Genomic DNA, 19,371 nt, shown 5'->3' with positions numbered 1-19,371 from the left:
CTTCATACACCAATTTCGCTGGGTCCCATTCCACTACCATCCCTTCTGCTAGTTCCTATCCCACTACCACCCTTCTTGCTAGTTCCCATCCCACTAAAACCTCTCCTACTAGTTCCCATTCCACAACCCTCTCCCTGTATCTGACCCTTCCTCTCTCATTAATACCCCTCCCACAGTCACCCTTCACGTCCCAGATCTTGTCCCACGCTAACTGTCCCACACTAACTTCCTCCCCCGTCCCTTCCATTCCATCAGCCCTTTCGCAGAGAGGAAAAATTGGGGAAATAGTAAGAAACAAAAAAGCTATATATAGACAGGCTAGGAAGGGGAGAGGTAAACAGACAGTGAGGAAACAGGTAAGAGACAGATAGACAGAGAGGAGAGACATATAGGGACACAGGGAGAAAGTGACAGTCGCGTCTGTCTGTTACTCTACTGTCTTTTTTTTTTTACCTTTGATTCTGATACTTGATCCTGAATGACCTGTTGGGAAGGTGACCTCTGAGGGGGTCACTCAGTGTCTGAGGGGCCTGTGAGTGACCTAACCTCATCTGAGTGGCCCTGGCCACTTCCTCGTCACTCTGGGTCAGTATAACCTTTCTGTACCTCACAATCTCTCTCCATCCTCACAATTTCTCTCTTTCTCACATAATTTTTTCAACCCACTACAATTATTTTCCTTATATATATTTTCAGTATCCTATATTCTCTCCTCCTCATTATATCCCTACACGGATATATAGGAAAGGGTTCCTATAGCGTCTAACCTACGACCCGCACTCATGAATGCAAGCGATGAATCTGGATACAAAGTATCCAAGATGAACCTTACGCGCGGGCGGTACCAATGCTGAGGGAGCCACTAACAAAGCGGAGGAAATAAAAGAAATCATCAATGCGAATTAACGCAATGTGATATGTTCTTCAATGCAATATTTTCAGAGATATCTGTATAAAGAAATGTCCATGCAAGGAGGTTGGACATCTTGGGTTAGCCTCACACAACTTTGCATGGTGACTGGTGAGGGGGGAGGGTGGGAATTGACCATCATAGGCAGATTGGGGTCGCTCCCATTTCTCTCAGTAAAAGGGGGGGATGGTCGAATTCCATGGAGAACCCCTATGAAATCGATGGAAGTGATTGGTTGCTAGATCACACACAAGAATTTCATCATTTCAAGCCACTTTGGAATATATCAATATATATATATATATATATATATATATATATATATATATATATATATATATATATATATATATATATATATATATATATATAATACCATATATATATAAGGTTAATACCACATTTTGTTCTGTCTTGTGTTAATGCCACATCACCCCTTCCACCTCACTCAAATGTAGATATAAAATCGGAGATACGTAAGTTCTATTCAGTTGTGTATTTGTGAACTAAAGTCTTTGAAAATGTAATAAGTTTTACGAAACGCGCCCGTGTCGCGTCAGACTAGAAATAAAAATGAATTTTGGAGAATTGATTTTTGATTTACCTCCAACAGTGAAGCGTAATGTACGAAAGATTGAGAAAATTCGTGTTAGAATTATTAATCTTACTTTTTCGGTCATATTTAATAATATATGTCTACAGGAAAGACTGCTACCAAAATATACTAATATATATATATATATATATATATATATATATATATATATATATATATATATATATATATATATATATATATATATATATATATATATATATATATATGAGTGTGTGTGTCACACGCACATACACACACACACACACACACACACACACACACACACACACACACACACACACACACACACACACACACACACACACACACTTAACATTCCTTACCTCCTGCAACTGATTTTTTACCCCATTCCCCAGTACTCAATATTCAAAGGAAGTTGAGAAAGAAAACAAGGACTGGCGCCCCTCGTGCATACCAATACTGGGGGGAGGATGGGAGGGGGATGGAAGGATGGGAGGATGGGAGGGGATGGAAGGATGGGAGGGGGATGGAAGGGAAATTATGTAGAAAGGAAGAGGAAGAAGGAGAGGAGAAAGGGAGGGAAATATTAATAAAAGAGGAGAAAAACGAAAGAAGTAGAGAGAGAGAGAGGAAGCCCTATATACAAACACACGTTGGGGGCGCTGGTGGCTGAGTGGACAGCACGCTGGATACGTAATCCCGGGGATCGATTCCTACAGCCGGTGGAAACAAAAAAATGGGAAGAGTTGTTTCTTTCACCCCTCATGTCCCCTGGTACCTAGCAGTAAATAGGTACCTGGGAGTTAGTCAGCTGTCACGGGCTGCTTCCTGGGGTATGTGTCTGAAATATATATATATATATTAGTTAGTAGTGGTTAGTGACAGTTGAGAGGCGGATAGAGAGAGCTGAACTCTCTCTGTCTGTCTCTCTCTCTCTCTCTCTCTCTCTCTCTCTCTCTCTCTCTCTCTCTCTCTCTCTCTCTCTCTCTCTCTCTCTCCCTCCGCCCCTCACGAGGCACAATTCCGACCAAGACAGGTATAGTAATTACTTATAAAACCCGTCTTCAAGCGCCCATACATAAGGCTAATTATGTTAATTAAGAATTTTGTTGAGGACAGAATTATCCTAATGACCAATTACCTTACACGATGATCGTTGGCAATAAGTAATTAACAGTAATTAGTGAGCGGGTCCTTTTTGATAATGTAATTTCGGTCATTTTATGATTATTTTAGCGGGAAATACAATATAATTAAGAGGGTATTATGTTTTAAATATATTGGTAGTTTTTTGTTTTTTTACAGAAACTTGAGTAAGTCTCTTGGGATATTCCTAACACACGCACGCACGCACGCACGCATGCACGTACACACGCACGTACACACGCACGTACACACGCACGCACGCATGTACGTACACACACACACACACACACACACGACACACACACACACCCACCCACACCACACACACACACACACACACACACACACACACACACACACACACACACACACACACACACACACACACACACACACACACACACACACACACACGACACACACACACACCCACCCACCCCACACACACACACACACACACACACACACACACACACACACACACACACACACACGACACACACACACACCCACCCACACCACACACACACACACACACACACACACACACACACACACACACACACACACACACACACACACACACACACACACACACACACACACGACACACACCCACCCTCCACACACACACACACACACACATTTCCGAAAACGCCAGTCAAGAACTCTATGTAATTTTTCCCCGAGTCCTTAGCCTCAGCTTTGATGTGAGTGAAGCGGAACATTACAAACATCCACTCATTATGTACCTGTATTATGCTCTTTGTAAATTTACTCAAAGTAATTATGTAACTCGGCCAGACCCGCCATCTTTTTTTTTCAAAATCACTTCTTGATAATAATGTCATTAGGAGTCTTGTGGGAATGAGTTCCCTTTGTTATCTTTCACTCAGAGTGGTGAATCTTTTTCACTCAGAGTGGTGAATCTTTCACTCAGAGTGGTGAATCTTTCACTCAGAGTGGCGAATCTTTCACTCAGAGTGGTGAATCTTTCACTCAGAGTGGTGAATCTTTCACTCAGAGTGGTGAATCTTTCACTCAGAGTGGTGAATCTTTCACTCAGAGTGGTGAATCTTTCACTCCAGAGTGGTGAATCTTTCACTCAAGAGTGGTGAATCTTTTTCACTCTGAGTGGTGAATCTTTCACTCAAGAGTGGCGAATCTTTCACTCAGAGTGGCGAATCTTTCACTCAGAGTGGCGAATCTTTCACTCAGAGTGGTGAATCTTTTTCACTCAGAGTGGTGAAGCTTTTTCACTCAGAGTGGTGAATCTTTCACTCAGGGTGGTGAATCTTTCACTCAGAGTGGTGAATCTTTCACTCAGAGTGGTGAATCTTTTTCACTCAGAGTGGTGAATCTTTCACTCAGAGTGGTGAATCTTTCACTCAGAGTGGTGAATCTTTCACTCAGAGTGGCGAATCTTTCACTCAGAGTGGGGAATCTTTCACTCAGAGTGGTGAATCTTTCACTCAGAGTGGTGAATCTTTCACTCAGAGTGGTGAATATTTCACTCAGAGTGGGGAATCTTTCGCTCAGAGTGGTGAATCTTTCACTCAGAGTGGTGAATCTTTCACTCAGAGTGGTGAATCTTTCACTCAGAGTGGCGAATCTTTCACTCAGAGTGATTCTTGGTAGTGAATCTTTCACTCAGAGTGGTACTTGGTGATGAATCTTTCACTCAAGAGTGGTTCTTGTAAGTGAATCTTTCACTCAGAGTGGTGAATCTTTCACTCAAGAGTGGTTCTCGTAAGTGAATATTTCACTCAGAGTGGTTCCTGGTAGTGAATCTTTCACTCAGAGTGGTTCCTGGTAGTGAATCTTTCACTCAAGTGTGGTTCCTGGTAGTGAATCTTTCACTCAGAGTGGTTCCTGGTAGTGAATCTTTCACTCAAGTGTGGTTCCTGGTAGTGAATCTTTCACTCAAGAGTGAATCTTTCCCTCAGAGTGACTCCTTGTGGGGAATCTTTCACTCAGAGCAAAAGAACAAAGTTATTTGTTACTTGTTCTTTGTTCAATGTTGTATTTCGCTGGACTGTATTTTTATAGTACTTTATTGGTGTATTTGATTGTATTTCGTCTATTGTATTTTGTATTTCATCTTTTCACAGGTGGGTACAGGAGCAGACAACAGCTGAATCCTGTTAACAGGTGAGAGTTGTCAGTAACCAACCAGGTATCATTCGTGGTTAATGGCTAGTGCCCAGTCAATCATCCCTGGCCAGGATTCGAACCCGAACTGGCGAGGTGAGAGTGGCTTGGTAGAGAGCCCTAATTAGGTCAGTATGGCTATACAATACTTGGAAGGGATATGAGGACAAGGAGTTGGGATATGAGGACAAGGAGCTGGGATATGAGGACAAGGAGCTGGGATATGAGGACTAGGAGCTGGGGTATGAGGACAAGGAGCTGGGATATGGGGACAAGGAGCTGGGATATGAGGACAAGGAACTGGAATATGAGGACAAGGAGCTGGGGTATGAGGACAAGGAGCTGGGATATGAGGACAAGGAACTGGGATATGAGGACAAGGAGCTGGGATATGAGGACAAGGAGCTGGGGTATAAGGACAAGGAGCTGGGATATGAGGACAAGGAGCTGGGATATGAGGACAAGGACCTGGGATATGAGGACAAGAAACTGGGATATGAGGACAAGGAGCTGGGATATGAGGACAAGGAGCTGGGATATGAGGACAAGGAGCTGGGGTATGAGGACAAGGAGCTGGGATATGAGGACAAGGAACTGGGATAGGACAGAGGAGAGGAACGATGCCCAACCACATGAAACATCGGGAATCGAACGCCGACTCTGCACAAAGCGAGTCCGTCGCTCTACCAACCAGACCATGACGTTAGGACTATCATGTGACCTCTATGCTGTATCCTGCTGAATCCTGTATCGCTATGCTCTCATGTCTTGTTGAACTTCGGCTCTTGGGTCCCGCCTCTCGACTGTCAGTCAATCCACTGATTTTCTATTTTGTTTCCACACACACACCAGGAAGCAGCCCGTGACAGCTGTCTAACTCCCAGGTACCTATTAACTGCTAGGTAACAGAGGCATTCAGGGTGAAAGAAACTTTGCCCGTTTGTTTCTGCCGGCCCCCGGAAATCGAACCCCGGTCCGCATGACTACGTATCAAGCGTGCTGTCCACACAGCCACCAGCCTTGTAATGTACTCACCTAGTTGTGCTTGCGAGAGTTGAGCTCTGGCTCTTTGGTTCCGCCTCTCAACTGTCAATCAACAGGTGTACAGATTCCTGAGCCTATTGGGCTCTGTCATATCTACACTTGAAACTGTGTGTGAGTGTGTGTGTGTGTGCGTGCGTGTGCGTGTGTGTGTGTGTACTCACCTAATTGTACTCACCTAATTGTGCTTGCGAGGGTTGAGCTCTGGCTCTTTGGTCCCGCCTCTCAACCGTCAATCAACAGGTGTACAGGTTCCTGAGCCTACTGGGCTCTATCATATCCTGTGTGTGTGTGTGTGTGTGTGTGTGTGTGTGTGTGTGTGTGTGTGTGTGTGTGTGTGTGTGTGTGTGTGTGTGTGTGTGTGTGTGTGTGCGTGCGTGCATGTGTGTGTGGCGGGGAGGGGGGTTTAGAACCCCCCACAAGATGCTTCACTTCATCTCCCACAAGATACCATCAACAGCGACACAGCATCCAGGCCTCTAAATCGTTAATGATGATTGGCTACTCCGAGGCCAATCAGCAGCCACGATTGCGCCGTAATTATGACCTTGCGACAAAGGTGAGTTCGTTGGTTCGATTCCCACTCCCCAAAATCCCTCCAGAAGGGACGGACGCCGTAGTCCAGCGAGGTCCAGAGAGTTCCAGTGAGTTCCAGAGAGTTCCAGAGAGTTCCAGAGAGTTCTAGAGAGTTCCTGTGAGTTCTAGAGAGTTCCTGTGAGTTCTAGAGAGTTCCAGTGAGTTCTAGAGAGTTCCTGTGAGTTCTAGAGAGTTCCTGTGAGTTCTAGAGAGTTCCTGTGAGTTCTAGAGAGTTCCTGTGAGTTCTAGAGAGTTCCTGTGAGTTCTAGAGAGTTCCTGTGAGTTCTAGAGAGTTCCTGTGAGTTCTAGCGAGTTCCTGTGAGTTTTAGAGAGTTCCTGTGAGTTCTAGAGAGTTCCTGTGAGTTCTAGCGAGTTTCTGTGAGTTTTAGAGAGTTCCTGTGAGTTTTAGAGAGTTCCTGTGAGTTCTAGAGAGTTCCTGTGAGTTCTAGAGAGTTCCTGTGAGTTCCAGAGAATTCCAGGTAGTCCCAGAGAGTCCCAGAGAGTCCCAGAGTCCCAGAGTCCCAGAGAGTTCCAGAGCCTCCAGCCATCAGAGATAACATTCCCGGTAGTTCCTTGTACCCGAAACTCTTCACACATCGCGAGCGGTCAGGTTCGAGACTGCGGACTTAGGGAAGGGTCCCAAAGAGAGAGGTTCTCCCCCTCTCCCCCCCTCCCCTAAGGGCACCTTTGGCAGGGCCCTTGACAGCACCTTGTTTGTCCTGTTGAAAATATCATTGCGATATGGCGGTCACCTTTGGTGGAGGTGTAATTTGGGGGCGAGAACGACAATTGTCTGGGCTGATGTGATCTTATCCCTTGGCCGCGTTTTCTGTTTTTTTTTTAAGGGTGTGTATCGCTGGGTTTTTTGGGGGCTGGAATGTGTTCCTTCTGACGCAAATGTATCACATAATGAGAGGTGTCTTTACTCTCTCTCTCTCTCTCTCTCTCTCTTTCTCTCTCTAACTCTATCTCTATTTCTATCTCTCTCTCCGGCGTTCAAATGTTCAGGATTGTGTGTTTTTTTTCCGTTCGAAGTAATTTCTTACCTCATTTCAAATTTATAGAAGCTCCCCCTCTTCTTCTTCTTCTTCCCACGGACGTTGGAGCTCCAGGGGAGACTTTTATGTCTATTAAAGTAATTATTTTTATCCTCGAATGATGACTCCTTGTTATTGAAACTGCTCCTGGCATTTCACAATAATATTTTTTTATTTTTTATTAAAATAAACACAAAACAAAAACCACGTAATAAAAAACTAATAATTCGCATGTCTTCTAAGGAATATATAAATCATTACATAAATAACTCATACATACTTTAATACATGCATTTCCTGAAGTATTTATTTTTTTCGATATATATAAATCTTAATTATTGATAGGTATTTTCACTCGATAGATATTTTCAACTCAATTTGCAAGCGTTAAAACTCTCTACGCAAACTATCTCTGCCGACGGATCTAGAGTGAATTATTTTTTACCCAATAATTTTAAATTATTTAATTGATAATAATTTTTACTTATCCATTACTAAAGAGTTTTTTTTGGTTCATTTACGCTCGAATTTATTGAGGACACAAAGAAAATAATATTTTAGTTATACGGATAAATTATAGGTAAATATATATATACTCTAGGCCTAGAGGATGTACAATATATACATACATTCATGCATACATATATACATACATTAATGCATACATATATACATACATTCATGCATACATATATACATACATTCATGCATACATATATACATACATTCATGCATACATATATACATACATTCATGCATACATATGTACATACATTCATGCATACATATATACATACATTCATGCATACATATATACATACATTCATGCATACATATATACATACATTCATGCATACATATGTACATACATTCATGCATACATATATACATACATTCATGCATACATATATACATACATTCATGCATACATATGTACATACATTCATGCATACATATATACATACATTCATGCATACATATATACATACATTCATGCATACATATGTACATACATTCATGCATACATATATACATACATTCATGCATACATATATACATACATTCATGCATACATATGTACATACATTCATGCATACATATATACATACATTCATGCATACATATATACATACATTCATGCATACATATATACATACATTCATGCATACATATGTACATACATTCATTCATACATATATACATACATTCATGCATACATATATACATACATTTGTTATACTCAAATTCTGTCAGTTGAAATGTAACCAATCACAGGCAAGTAGGCCTCTGACGTCATGCCAGACAGAGGAGCATCAAGCATGCTCCCAGCAGCCTCAGTTATCCTCACAGACTCAGAGTAGAAGGACCTCGGCTAGGCAGATATATACCTTGCTATCTCAGTCAATAAATATATACAGAAGCGACTACTGTGTCTACCTTCTACCCCGAACAAGGCAAACGAATACTGGTAGCAGCAGTGGGATCCAGAAATTTTTTCTGGAAGCAAAAGTTCCAGTACCCAGCATCGCCTCGTGTTCCAGCCAAAACCGCCGCCACCGCCACCGCCATAAGCCGCCATCCTGCCACCCACGCATCAAATATTGTGCCAGACCGGGGTCCTGCCATCAACCACTACTCCAGGCTAACGTTTTAGAAGTAAGGGTCAATATTTTCCTGTGAGAACGCTCATTCATCAGTGAGGAGGAAGGAAGCTTCCCGCGCCAGCCATTTTTGAACCTCGCGCCACCACGTGGGAACCACCTATTACACCCACCACCACCACCACCGCCACCCAAGCTGACAGTATCAAGCTTCGTGAGGGTGCAAGCTACTGCAATCGTCGTCAGCCATCGTCGCAAGTATCAACTGGTTATTCCATCGTCGCAATATTGTCGTCGTCAGAATTTATCTTCGTGCCTCTAGCCTGAACAGTGTGGGGTCCCTGAGTCTCGCGCCACCGCCGCCAGGAGCGCTGCCGTCGCATCCAGTTTGTAAACACGCCTCACATGGGCCTCTTCAGATCTTCACGACGCTTCTCCTACTTTGGCTACTGGTGATCCTCATAAATTACAACCCTGAGATAAGTAATTGCTAGTTGAGAACAACGTGCCAAGTGTTAAAAAGTGACTTATGTAATAATTCCCATAATATCCTGTGAATTAACCATTCAGTGACTTGTTAAATATTGGAGCTGGTTCAGTACTGCACTCCCCACAGTTTTCCTGTGTGATTTCAACATTCCTGCTTCTTACAGTAATTTCATTGAATTTTAATTGTTCTCCTAGAGTGTTATTGGTAAATTCAAATTCCAGTGAATTAAGAAATCCTTGTTTTAGTAGCAGTTAAGGATTTGTGCAATATAATTTTTTTTTAATTTCTCCAGACCTAACTTGAAATTTATCCTTTAAGCATTTTATTTTAAACTTTTACCATAGGAGTTATATACATTCCTGTGTCCAGTTTATGTGCTACATCCATATTTCTTGCATTGCCACTTGTTGTGTTGAATCTTTTTAATGAAATTTTGCAATTGCACTTCCAGTTTTTATATTCTCAATTGCTGTGCTTAGTCTGGTTTAATTAATTTACATACACCTAATTCCAGTCATTTTTTTAATGAAAGATTGCTAAATTTAGTTTACAATTGCTTGTTCTTAATTATTTTCTTGCCTAGCCCAATTTAATAATTTTATTTCTGCCATTTTTACTTTAGCCGAGTTGATATTTTTTTGTGTTTATTTTTGTGTATACTATTTCTGATGCCAGGTGCACTTAATTATAATCTGCGTTCAAATATTACTTCCACGGCTGTGACAATGCCTACCACTGTTGAAACCCCTTCAGAATCAATGGGAACAGTTGCTCGTCCCAATGGCCAGAGATCAGCTCAGGAAATGGCTATTCCTCTTTTTGCTGGGGAATCGCGTTTATTAGAATCATGGTTTAGTAAGGTTGAAGCGAAAACAGTTGCACGTTTTTCTAAGCCTACTGATGCCGAATACTTAGCAATTGCACGGTCAGCCGTGGACACAACCAAAGGTGATGCACGTTTTGTTGTTGATGAGAAAGCCATTGTTAGCCTCCAGTCTTGGCCTGAATTTAAGGATTTCTTTCGCCGTCGCTTTGTTAATAAAGGAGACCTTGACCCATATAGGTTAGTCAAGAAAATTGCCAATGCCACCATGCAGCCTGGTGAATCGTTTAATGCGTTTACTAGCCGTCTCGATCAGTATCTGTATGCCTTAGTTTCTGCTATGAATAATTCAACTTGGTTAGATAAAGACAATAATCTGTCCCCTGAGGCTATGGCCAAAATGATAGCATTTGGTACTTTAATGCATTTTGCCCCCGAGCATACAAAACCAATCGTTGAGCAACAAAATTTTGGTGTTAAACATGAAATTGGTGAAGTGTTTGAGGCTATTAACAATGCCGCCGATAAACTAGCTCCCCGAAGTGCTCAACTGTTGCCACCCTCTGATGCTGTAAATGTAGTTACAAGTTCTCAGCATCCTCCCACAAATTCTCAAAACTCTTGGTCGCAGAAGCGTACCTATGCTCGTAGCCCCCAGTCAAATTCGCCGCCTCATAAAATGCCGAAACGCCATAGTCCACAACCATCCACTCCCTCATGTTGGCATTGTGGTAAGAGTAACCACCTTGCAAGGGACTGTTGGTCCGCCCCTAGATCATCACCTCCTAGACAATTCTCTCGGCCCCCTCATCAATCTAATCATTCTAGGCTTCCATATTGCACGTACCATAAACAAGTTGGTCACCACACTGCGGATTGTAGAGCTAGGCAAAGGACATCTCCACCTCGTAACTCCCATGGTCAGTCTTGGCGAGGCTCACAGCGTCCAAGACATTATCAGAACTCTCGTAATTACAACTCCCAGCCCAGCTATAATGCAACTTCAAATTATAATGCTCAGTCACAGAATGCTGGAGCTCAGAATGTTCACTCCATGTCGTCGGGAAACCCCCAAGGCCATCCGCTAACCAATTCAAGCTAGCCAATCCTAGTGCCCTCCCTGTGTATTCAGTAGCTACCCAAAATAGATTTGGACACTTGACAGAGGAGGACACTGACTCTAGACCAGTTGTAGATGTTGACGGATCCACAGTAAATTTGACACAAACAAGACGCAGATATCCCAGACAACATAAGTCAAAAATAGTAACTTGTCCAGTCTCAAGTGATGGTCCCCTTGTATCAGCCATTGTACATGGTAGAGTTTTAAAAGTTTTTCTTGACTCAGGTGCAAAAATTAATATTGTCAAGCCCTCAGCTCTTAGAGACATTGAAAGTATGCACCCTACTATTTTAAAACAGTCACACATACCTTTTCTAAGTGGTATTTCAGGAAATAAAGTAAAAGTTCAGGGTGAAATTGACCTCCCACTCAAGTTCAATGATGTCACATTGTCTATAACATGTTTAGTTGTTGACATTATTCATTTTCCTGGAGACATTCTCTTAGGTCTGTACACCATGATTGATGAAAATATTGCATTGTTTCCCCATCGTTGGAACATAAGTATCAAAGACCACGTCATACCCTTGTGTAGCATGTATCGACAGGGCCACGAGTTCAACCTTCAATCAGATTATGTTAATTTTGTTGACACCCGCCTTGCTAGCGTAGGTTTGTCAGATCATTGTCGTGGTAGCATACCCGAGAAAACAGGCACTCGATTGAAGCATAGTAGTTGTGCAGTTGTTAAGGAGAATGAGTATCGGGACTTTCTGGAAGGGGACGCCCTAACGGATTCTCGTTGTCTCGCTCGCCTGGCAGCTTCCATCTCTGAAGTCAGTGGTTCCATGGCTACTGACACTGTGCTACACCCTCATTCTCTCACCAGAATAAGAGTTAAGGTTCAGGGAGTGCCTGAGTTGTCGGATGTGATTGCGGAAAGTGAAACATGTAAAGTGAATGGTACATTTGTTGAACCCTCCTGGCACACAGTGCAGGATGGTACTGTCTCACTTTTTATCGCGAACACAAGTAATGCCGATATCCATCTCCAGTCTGGTACCCATGTTGTAGATTTTGCCCATTACTCGTTACCGGTGCGAGTTGTGGATGATGTCTCCATGGATCATACTGTTTGTACACTCACACCAGGAGAACAGGGATCTCAGCCAGAGGTGCAAGCGCAACACCTCAGTCCTACTGATTTTCCTGACTCTGTGGCTCAGCTTTTGGAAATTTTGAACAGGAATAGAGCTGTTGTTGCTCTACCAGGAGAAAAATTAGGTCTCACTCCTCTCATTACACATAAAATTCCCCTTGAACAAGGAACTACGCCTATTTATGTACCAGCTTACCGTCTTCCCCATTCTCAGAGAGCAGAAGCAGATAGACTTGTAGAAGAAATGTTACAGAGTGATGTAATTGAATCGAGTAATTCGCCATGGAACGCTCCATTGATTCTTGTACCAAAGCGAGATGGGACTTGGAGACCTGTAATCGATTATCGCAAGCTTAACAGAGTAACAATACCTGATCGTTTCCCACTTCCAGTTCTAAATGATTTGTTGCAAAGTATTGGTCGAAACAAAGTATTCTCAACGTTAGATTTGTTGCAGGGATTCTGGCAAATCCCCCTTGATGAGGAAAGTAAACAATTGACAGCCTTTAGTACTCCCAATGGTCATTTTCATTTCAAAAGAATGCCGTTTGGTTTGCGTAGTAGTCCAATAACCTTTTCACGGCTCATGACAAATCTATTTCGTAGATTGATAGGAAGTACGCTTCTAGTTTACCTTGATGATCTCATAATCATGTCGCAAGATGTTCAGACTCATTTCCAGAACCTTGAAAAGGTACTTGCAAAGCTCGCTGAAGCTAATTTAAAAATAAAGCTTGCAAAATGTTCATTTTTAAAGCAAAAGATTAATTTCCTAGGTCATACAGTTACACCTTCAGGTATTACATTGAATGAATCAAAAATTATTGCTGCCCGTGATTTTCCAACACCTCGTACCGCAGAAGCCGTAAGACAGTTCACAGGTCTTGTAGGATTTTATCGTTCATTTATTGCTGGATTCTCTATTATAGCCGCTCCGCTTTACAAGTTGCAAAGAAAAGATGAACCCTTTGTTTGGGGAGAGGCCCAGGATCAGTCATTCAAAAAACTCAAAGCAGCCTTGATTTCGTCACCTGTCCTTAGGTATCCAGATTTTTCTAAACCTTTTACGTTGGTTACAGATGCTAGTGACATAGGTCTAGGTGCTGCATTACTTCAAACAGAAGGTCACAGAGATCACGCAATAGCTTATGCTAGCCGCACATTATCCAAAGAAGAAAAAAATTATAGTGCAACAGAACGAGAAGCCTTGGCAGTTGTTTGGGCACTTAAACATTTCAAGGATACAATTTATAATTACCCAGTTCATGTTCTTACAGATCACCAACCATTAATTCCCTTGTTCAAAAATAAGAATCCAGTTGGAAAGTTTGCTAGATATTTGCTCACAATTCAAGAATTCAATCCCACATTTGGATATATTCCAGGAAAGCAAAATGTTGTAGCGGATGCGTTTTCTCGACACGTAGCTGCGATTCAGTTAAATTACCCAGCATTAGATGCTACAGTAGTAGAAACGGAACAAAGACAAGACCCCATATGGGCACCCGTCATTAAATTTTTGACTAAGCAAGACACTCGCCCGATTCATAAACCGCCAGTACCATTGAAAGAACTAGTTATGTTGGACAATTTACTGTGTAGAGTAGTAAAGCTAGGGACAGCCCCGAGGAAATGTTGTCAGTTAGTTGTTCCAGCTGTCTTGGTACCAACTGTGTTAAAAATTATCCATGATGCTCCTGCAAGTGCACATCCAGGAAAGGATCGTACACTCCAACAAGGTCGATTGAAATATTTTTGGCCAAAAATGGCTAAGGAGATTGCTCATTATGTTGACAGATGTTTAACTTGTTTACAGCACAAGGGACATGTTTCAGGACCTAATCCAATTCAGGTGTACCCAGCAACTAAAGCTCCTTGGGAACGAATATCGATGGACTTATTGACAAATTTTGCGGAAACAGAGAAAGGGAACAAACATTTGCTTGTAATGGTCGATAATTTTTCACGGTTTTGCGAACTAGTTCCTATCCCGAACAAAACAGCTGAAACCATAGCCAGCGCATTCCATGACCAAATAATTTGTAGATATAGTATGCCTAAAGTAATCCTTTCAGATAATGGTCCAGAATTCAGTAATAGTATTCTAACTAGCTTGTGTGATTTATATAACATCAAAAAATGTAGCATCATGCCTTATCATCCGGCAAGTAATGGACTAGCTGAACGTACTAACAGGAAAGTGTTAGATGCCTTGAGAGTCACGTTGAATTTTGATAACAACAATTGGGATGATTTTATACCCTTAATTCAGTGTGCTATAAATTCTTCAATTAATGTTTCTACTGGTGACACACCTCACGCTATTCTTTATGGTACAGATAAGATCCTCCCTAATGAATTGATTAACGTACCTCCTACTCCCTTATATAACGTAGATGATTTTGTTCAAGTGAAGCGTAGACAAATGCAATTAGTATTCAAGAAAATACGAGAACAACTGTCCAAAGCAACAGCCGAGTTCACTCTAGCAAGGAATGCACGAGCTAAACCCAATAAAATAACTATTGGATCTGTAGTAATGATACTTAACCAACACAGGTCTGGTCCTATGTACAAGTTAACTAAGAAATTTTTGGGTCCATATAAGGTAATCGAGCTTATTAAAGGTAACAAATACAGACTTAAGAACTTGTTAACAGGAGAGTATATAAATGAACATTTAGACCACATGAAGTTAGCTAAAATGACTGTTGACGAGACTGATGAGGAAGATGACAATGAACTTACCCAGACAGATACTCCTACTCGGACACCACCTTCTGTGGTTGACAGACCACTTGATGTTCAGCAACCCCATACTAGCAATTATAATCTTAGATCTAGACCTCTCGTTTCAACCGTGCACTCACCACACGTCCATTGGCTAGATGTTAACGAGGATATCTCTCAAGATGATAGTTTGTCACATGAAGTTTCATCTGTTCCGGACCTTCAGTCAGAGCCAGAGTTGTATAGTGCTCTGGATGAGCTAGGTGTAGATATCCGCAGAATTTATAATTGATTGCACTCTGCAGTTATTCTGTTTGTTTTGAAAAAAAAAAACTCATTTGCAGTATTTCTACCACATGTGTCTTATTATTACCATTATATATAATGTATAGTTTTTCTCAACTTTATTTGGTTATAAATTAGATGCCATTGTTAAGTCTACTACCATTTGTATTTTTACAGTGCTTGTCATAAGAGTTATTATTGTTCTAGCAACCACATTGTGGCCAGTGAATCCTGACTGCTATCACGCAGATGTTAGTCTTCTTGATCCAGGTCTTGTATATGCTTGTAAATATATTGCACATTATATATATTGTACATTGGTCTTGTAAATATATTGTATATTTCGAAAAAAAAAAAAAAAAGAGAAAAAAAAAAATCATTATCTATCTTGAAATTCAATTGTGGTTGTTAGGTCAGAACTTTGTTCTATTAATGTAATAATTGTTTAATTTTGTATGGTTTTCAAGCACATGCCATTGACACATGTTAATAATTTTGTTTAGGCAATACCTTGAGTTGTATTGTTCATATCTGATCAGTAGACATACACATGTTCTTAATACTCTGATTTAATCAAAGCATTGTTACCATGATTTTCACCTATTATGATGAATTTTTTTTTTTTGGTGCATATATGCCGAGTTGTTTGTATTACGCACACCTGATCTTCTTTCAATGTTTTATTATGCAAATTTCACATGTAAGCCATTATTGTATGCCACCGAGGTCCTTTCAGTATCATTGTAACTATATAGCTAGCCAGAGCTTGTCGACAAGGGACGTCGACTTGGTAGCGTGTCCGAGCGGTGTTATACTCAAATTCTGTCAGTTGAAATGTAACCAATCACAGGCAAGTAGGCCTCTGACGTCATGCCAGACAGAGGAGCATCAAGCATGCTCCCAGCAGCCTCAGTTATCCTCACAGACTCAGAGTAGAAGGACCTCGGCTAGGCAGATATATACCTTGCTATCTCAGTCAATAAATATATACAGAAGCGACTACTGTGTCTACCTTCTACCCCGAACAAGGCAAACGAATACATTCATGCATACATATATACATACATTCATGCATACATATATACATACATTCATGCATACATATATACATACATTCATGCATACATATGTACATACATTCATGCATACATATATACATACATTCATGCATACATATATACATACATTCATGCATACATATGTACATACATTCATGCATACATATATACATACATTCATGCATACATATATACATACATTCATGCATACATATATACATACAGCATAGTCCGTCTCGGCGCTAGCTACTGAGCTCCACCTTACCAGCCTAGCCTATATTCTACTTCTTCGACTTCATCTACTTCAACAACTTATCTACTTATTCTACTTCATCTACTTCTATTTACACTACTTTTCTACTTCATCTATTACTATTTAAGCTACTTTTCGACTTATTCTACTTCATCTACTTGTTCTACTTCATCTACTTATTCTACTTCATCTACTTCAACTACTTTTCTACTTTTTGCTCTCCCTTAAGTTCTTTGTTTTTCTTCATTATTTTTACATTAACAATGTTCTTTATAGTGTTCCTGTACTCACCTAGTTGTGCTTGCGGGGGTTGAGCTCTGGCTCTTTGGTCCCGCCTCCCAACTGTCAATCAATCAACTGTTTCTAACTTCTAATTTTTTCCCTCACCCACACACACACACACACCAGGAAGCAGCCCGTGGCAGCTGTCTAACTCCCAGGTACCTATTTAGTGCTAAATAACAGGGGCATAGGGTGAAAGAAACTCTGCCCATTTGTTTCCGCCTCCACCGGGGATCGATCCCCGGACTCTAGGACTATGAATCCCGAACGCTGTCCACTCAGCCGTCAGGCCCTTATGTGTGACTGTGTGTGGTAAATTTATACAAATATCAGAAACAGTTACATTAGAAGGTCTCTTGTCATCCCTGTGGTTGAGTGGACACCGCCTGCGACTCATAATCCTAGGGTCCGGGGATCGATCCCCGGCGATGGCGGAACAATTGGACAGAGTTTCTTTCACCCTGATGCTTCTGTTGACCTAGCAGTAAATAGATACCTGGGAGTTGGACAGCTGCTACGGGCTGCTTCCCGGGGGGTGTTTAACAAAAAAAAGAGGCCTGCTCGAGGACCGGGCCGCGGGGACGCTCTGCCCCGAAATCATCTCAAGATAACCTCAAGATAAGATTGACTTCCACTTCACATTAGTGAAGTCAACACTTTACTCAACGAATTCAAACTCAAGTGCGGCCGAAGCCTCACTTCCCGCGAGGAATTCAACTCTCAACTTTGAATTGGACTTGAAGAAGCTGGACCCAACACAGCAACTTTACAGAATCGAAGGATTCAACACGTTAGACGGAACTTTAAGCTGGGAACTAGATGAAACTTTAAGCTGGGAAGCTGACGAAACTTTAAACTGGGAAGCTGGTGAAACTTTAAGCTGGGAAGCTGACGAAACTTTAAACTGGGAAGCTGGTGAAACTTTAAGCTGGGAAGCTGACGAAACTTTAAACTGGGAAGCTGGTGAAACTTTAAGCTGGGAAGCTGACGAAACTTTAAACTGGGAAGTTGATGAAACTTTAAGCTGGGAAGCTGGTGAAACTTTAAACTGGGAAGCTGGTGAAACTTTAAACTGGGAAGCTGACGAAACTTTAAACTGGGAAGTTGATGAAACTTTAAGCTGGGAAGCTGGTGAAACTTTAAGCTGGGAAGCTGACGAAATTTTAAACTGGGAAGTTGATGAAACTTTAAGCTGGGAAGCTGGTGAAACTTTAAACTGGGAAGCTGGTGAAACTTTAAACTGGGAAGCTGACGAAACTTTAAACTGGGAAAGCTGACGAAACTTTAAGCTGGGGAAGCTGACTTAAGTTAACGTCTTGCAACAGAAGTGTGATTTCAACTTTAACCCCGAGGTAAATCTTTAACTTTAGGCCCACAACTTACTGTAATTAACTTTCTAACAGATTGAGGTTAACTTAGTCTCTAGAGCTTATTTACTGACTGATGTGTAAGCTTACTAACTATAGCTAACTGGCCGTTTGAGTCAAGCTTACTAGATAACTAAAAGATCAAGCTTAATTTATTGTCTGAACAAGCTATCCAGCTTGAGATATGAGGTTTCTGGCTTGTGTTATAGCTATAAGGAGTCATCCAGCTTGGAATATGAGGCTTCCAGGCCCGTGTTATAGCTATAAGGAATCATCCAGCTTGGAATATGAGGCTTCCAGGCCTGTGTTATAGCTATAAGGAATCATCCAGCTTGGAATATGAGGCTTCCAGGCCTGTGTTATAGCTATAAGGAATCATCCAGCTTGGAATATGAGGCTTCCAGGCCTGTGTTATAGCTATAAGGAATCATCCAGCTTGGAATATGAGGCTTCCAGGCCTGTGTTATAGCTATAAGGAATCATCCAGCTTGAGATATGAGGTTCCAGGCCTGTGTTATAGCTATAAGGAATCATCCAGCTTGGAATATGAGGCTTCCAGGCCTGTGTTATAGCTATAAGGAGTCATCCAGCTTGAGATATGAGGTTCCAGGCCCGTGTTATAGCTATAAGGAGACATCCAGCTTGAGATATGAGGTTCCAGGCTCGTGTTATAGCTATAAGGAGACATCCAGCTTGAGATATGAGGTTCCAGGCCTGTGTTATAGCTATAAGGAATCATCCAGCTTGGAATATGAGGCTTCCAGGCCTGTGTTATAGCTATAAGGAGTCATCCAGCTTGAGATATGAGGTTCCAGGCCT

At 41.5% G+C, this 19,371-nt stretch overlaps 1 protein-coding gene across 1 annotated transcript in view; it reads left to right on the top strand.

Annotated features, from left to right (window-relative positions):
- Nucleotides 1-6,321: 6,321 nt before the first annotated feature.
- Nucleotides 6,322-19,371, top strand: part of LOC138363654 (uncharacterized) — a 25,013-nt gene continuing 11,963 nt past the window's right edge. The window contains exon 1 of the mRNA XM_069323028.1: nucleotides 6,322-6,387. Within this exon, the coding sequence (XP_069179129.1) occupies nucleotides 6,322-6,387 (66 nt within the window). The remainder of the gene's footprint in view (nucleotides 6,388-19,371) is intronic.

The sequence above is a fragment of the Procambarus clarkii genome, chromosome 11, assembly GCF_040958095.1.
Source record: "Procambarus clarkii isolate CNS0578487 chromosome 11, FALCON_Pclarkii_2.0, whole genome shotgun sequence".
NCBI classification, from domain to species: domain Eukaryota; kingdom Metazoa; phylum Arthropoda; class Malacostraca; order Decapoda; family Cambaridae; genus Procambarus; species Procambarus clarkii.
This window is presented reverse-complemented; position numbering and strand designations above follow the sequence as displayed.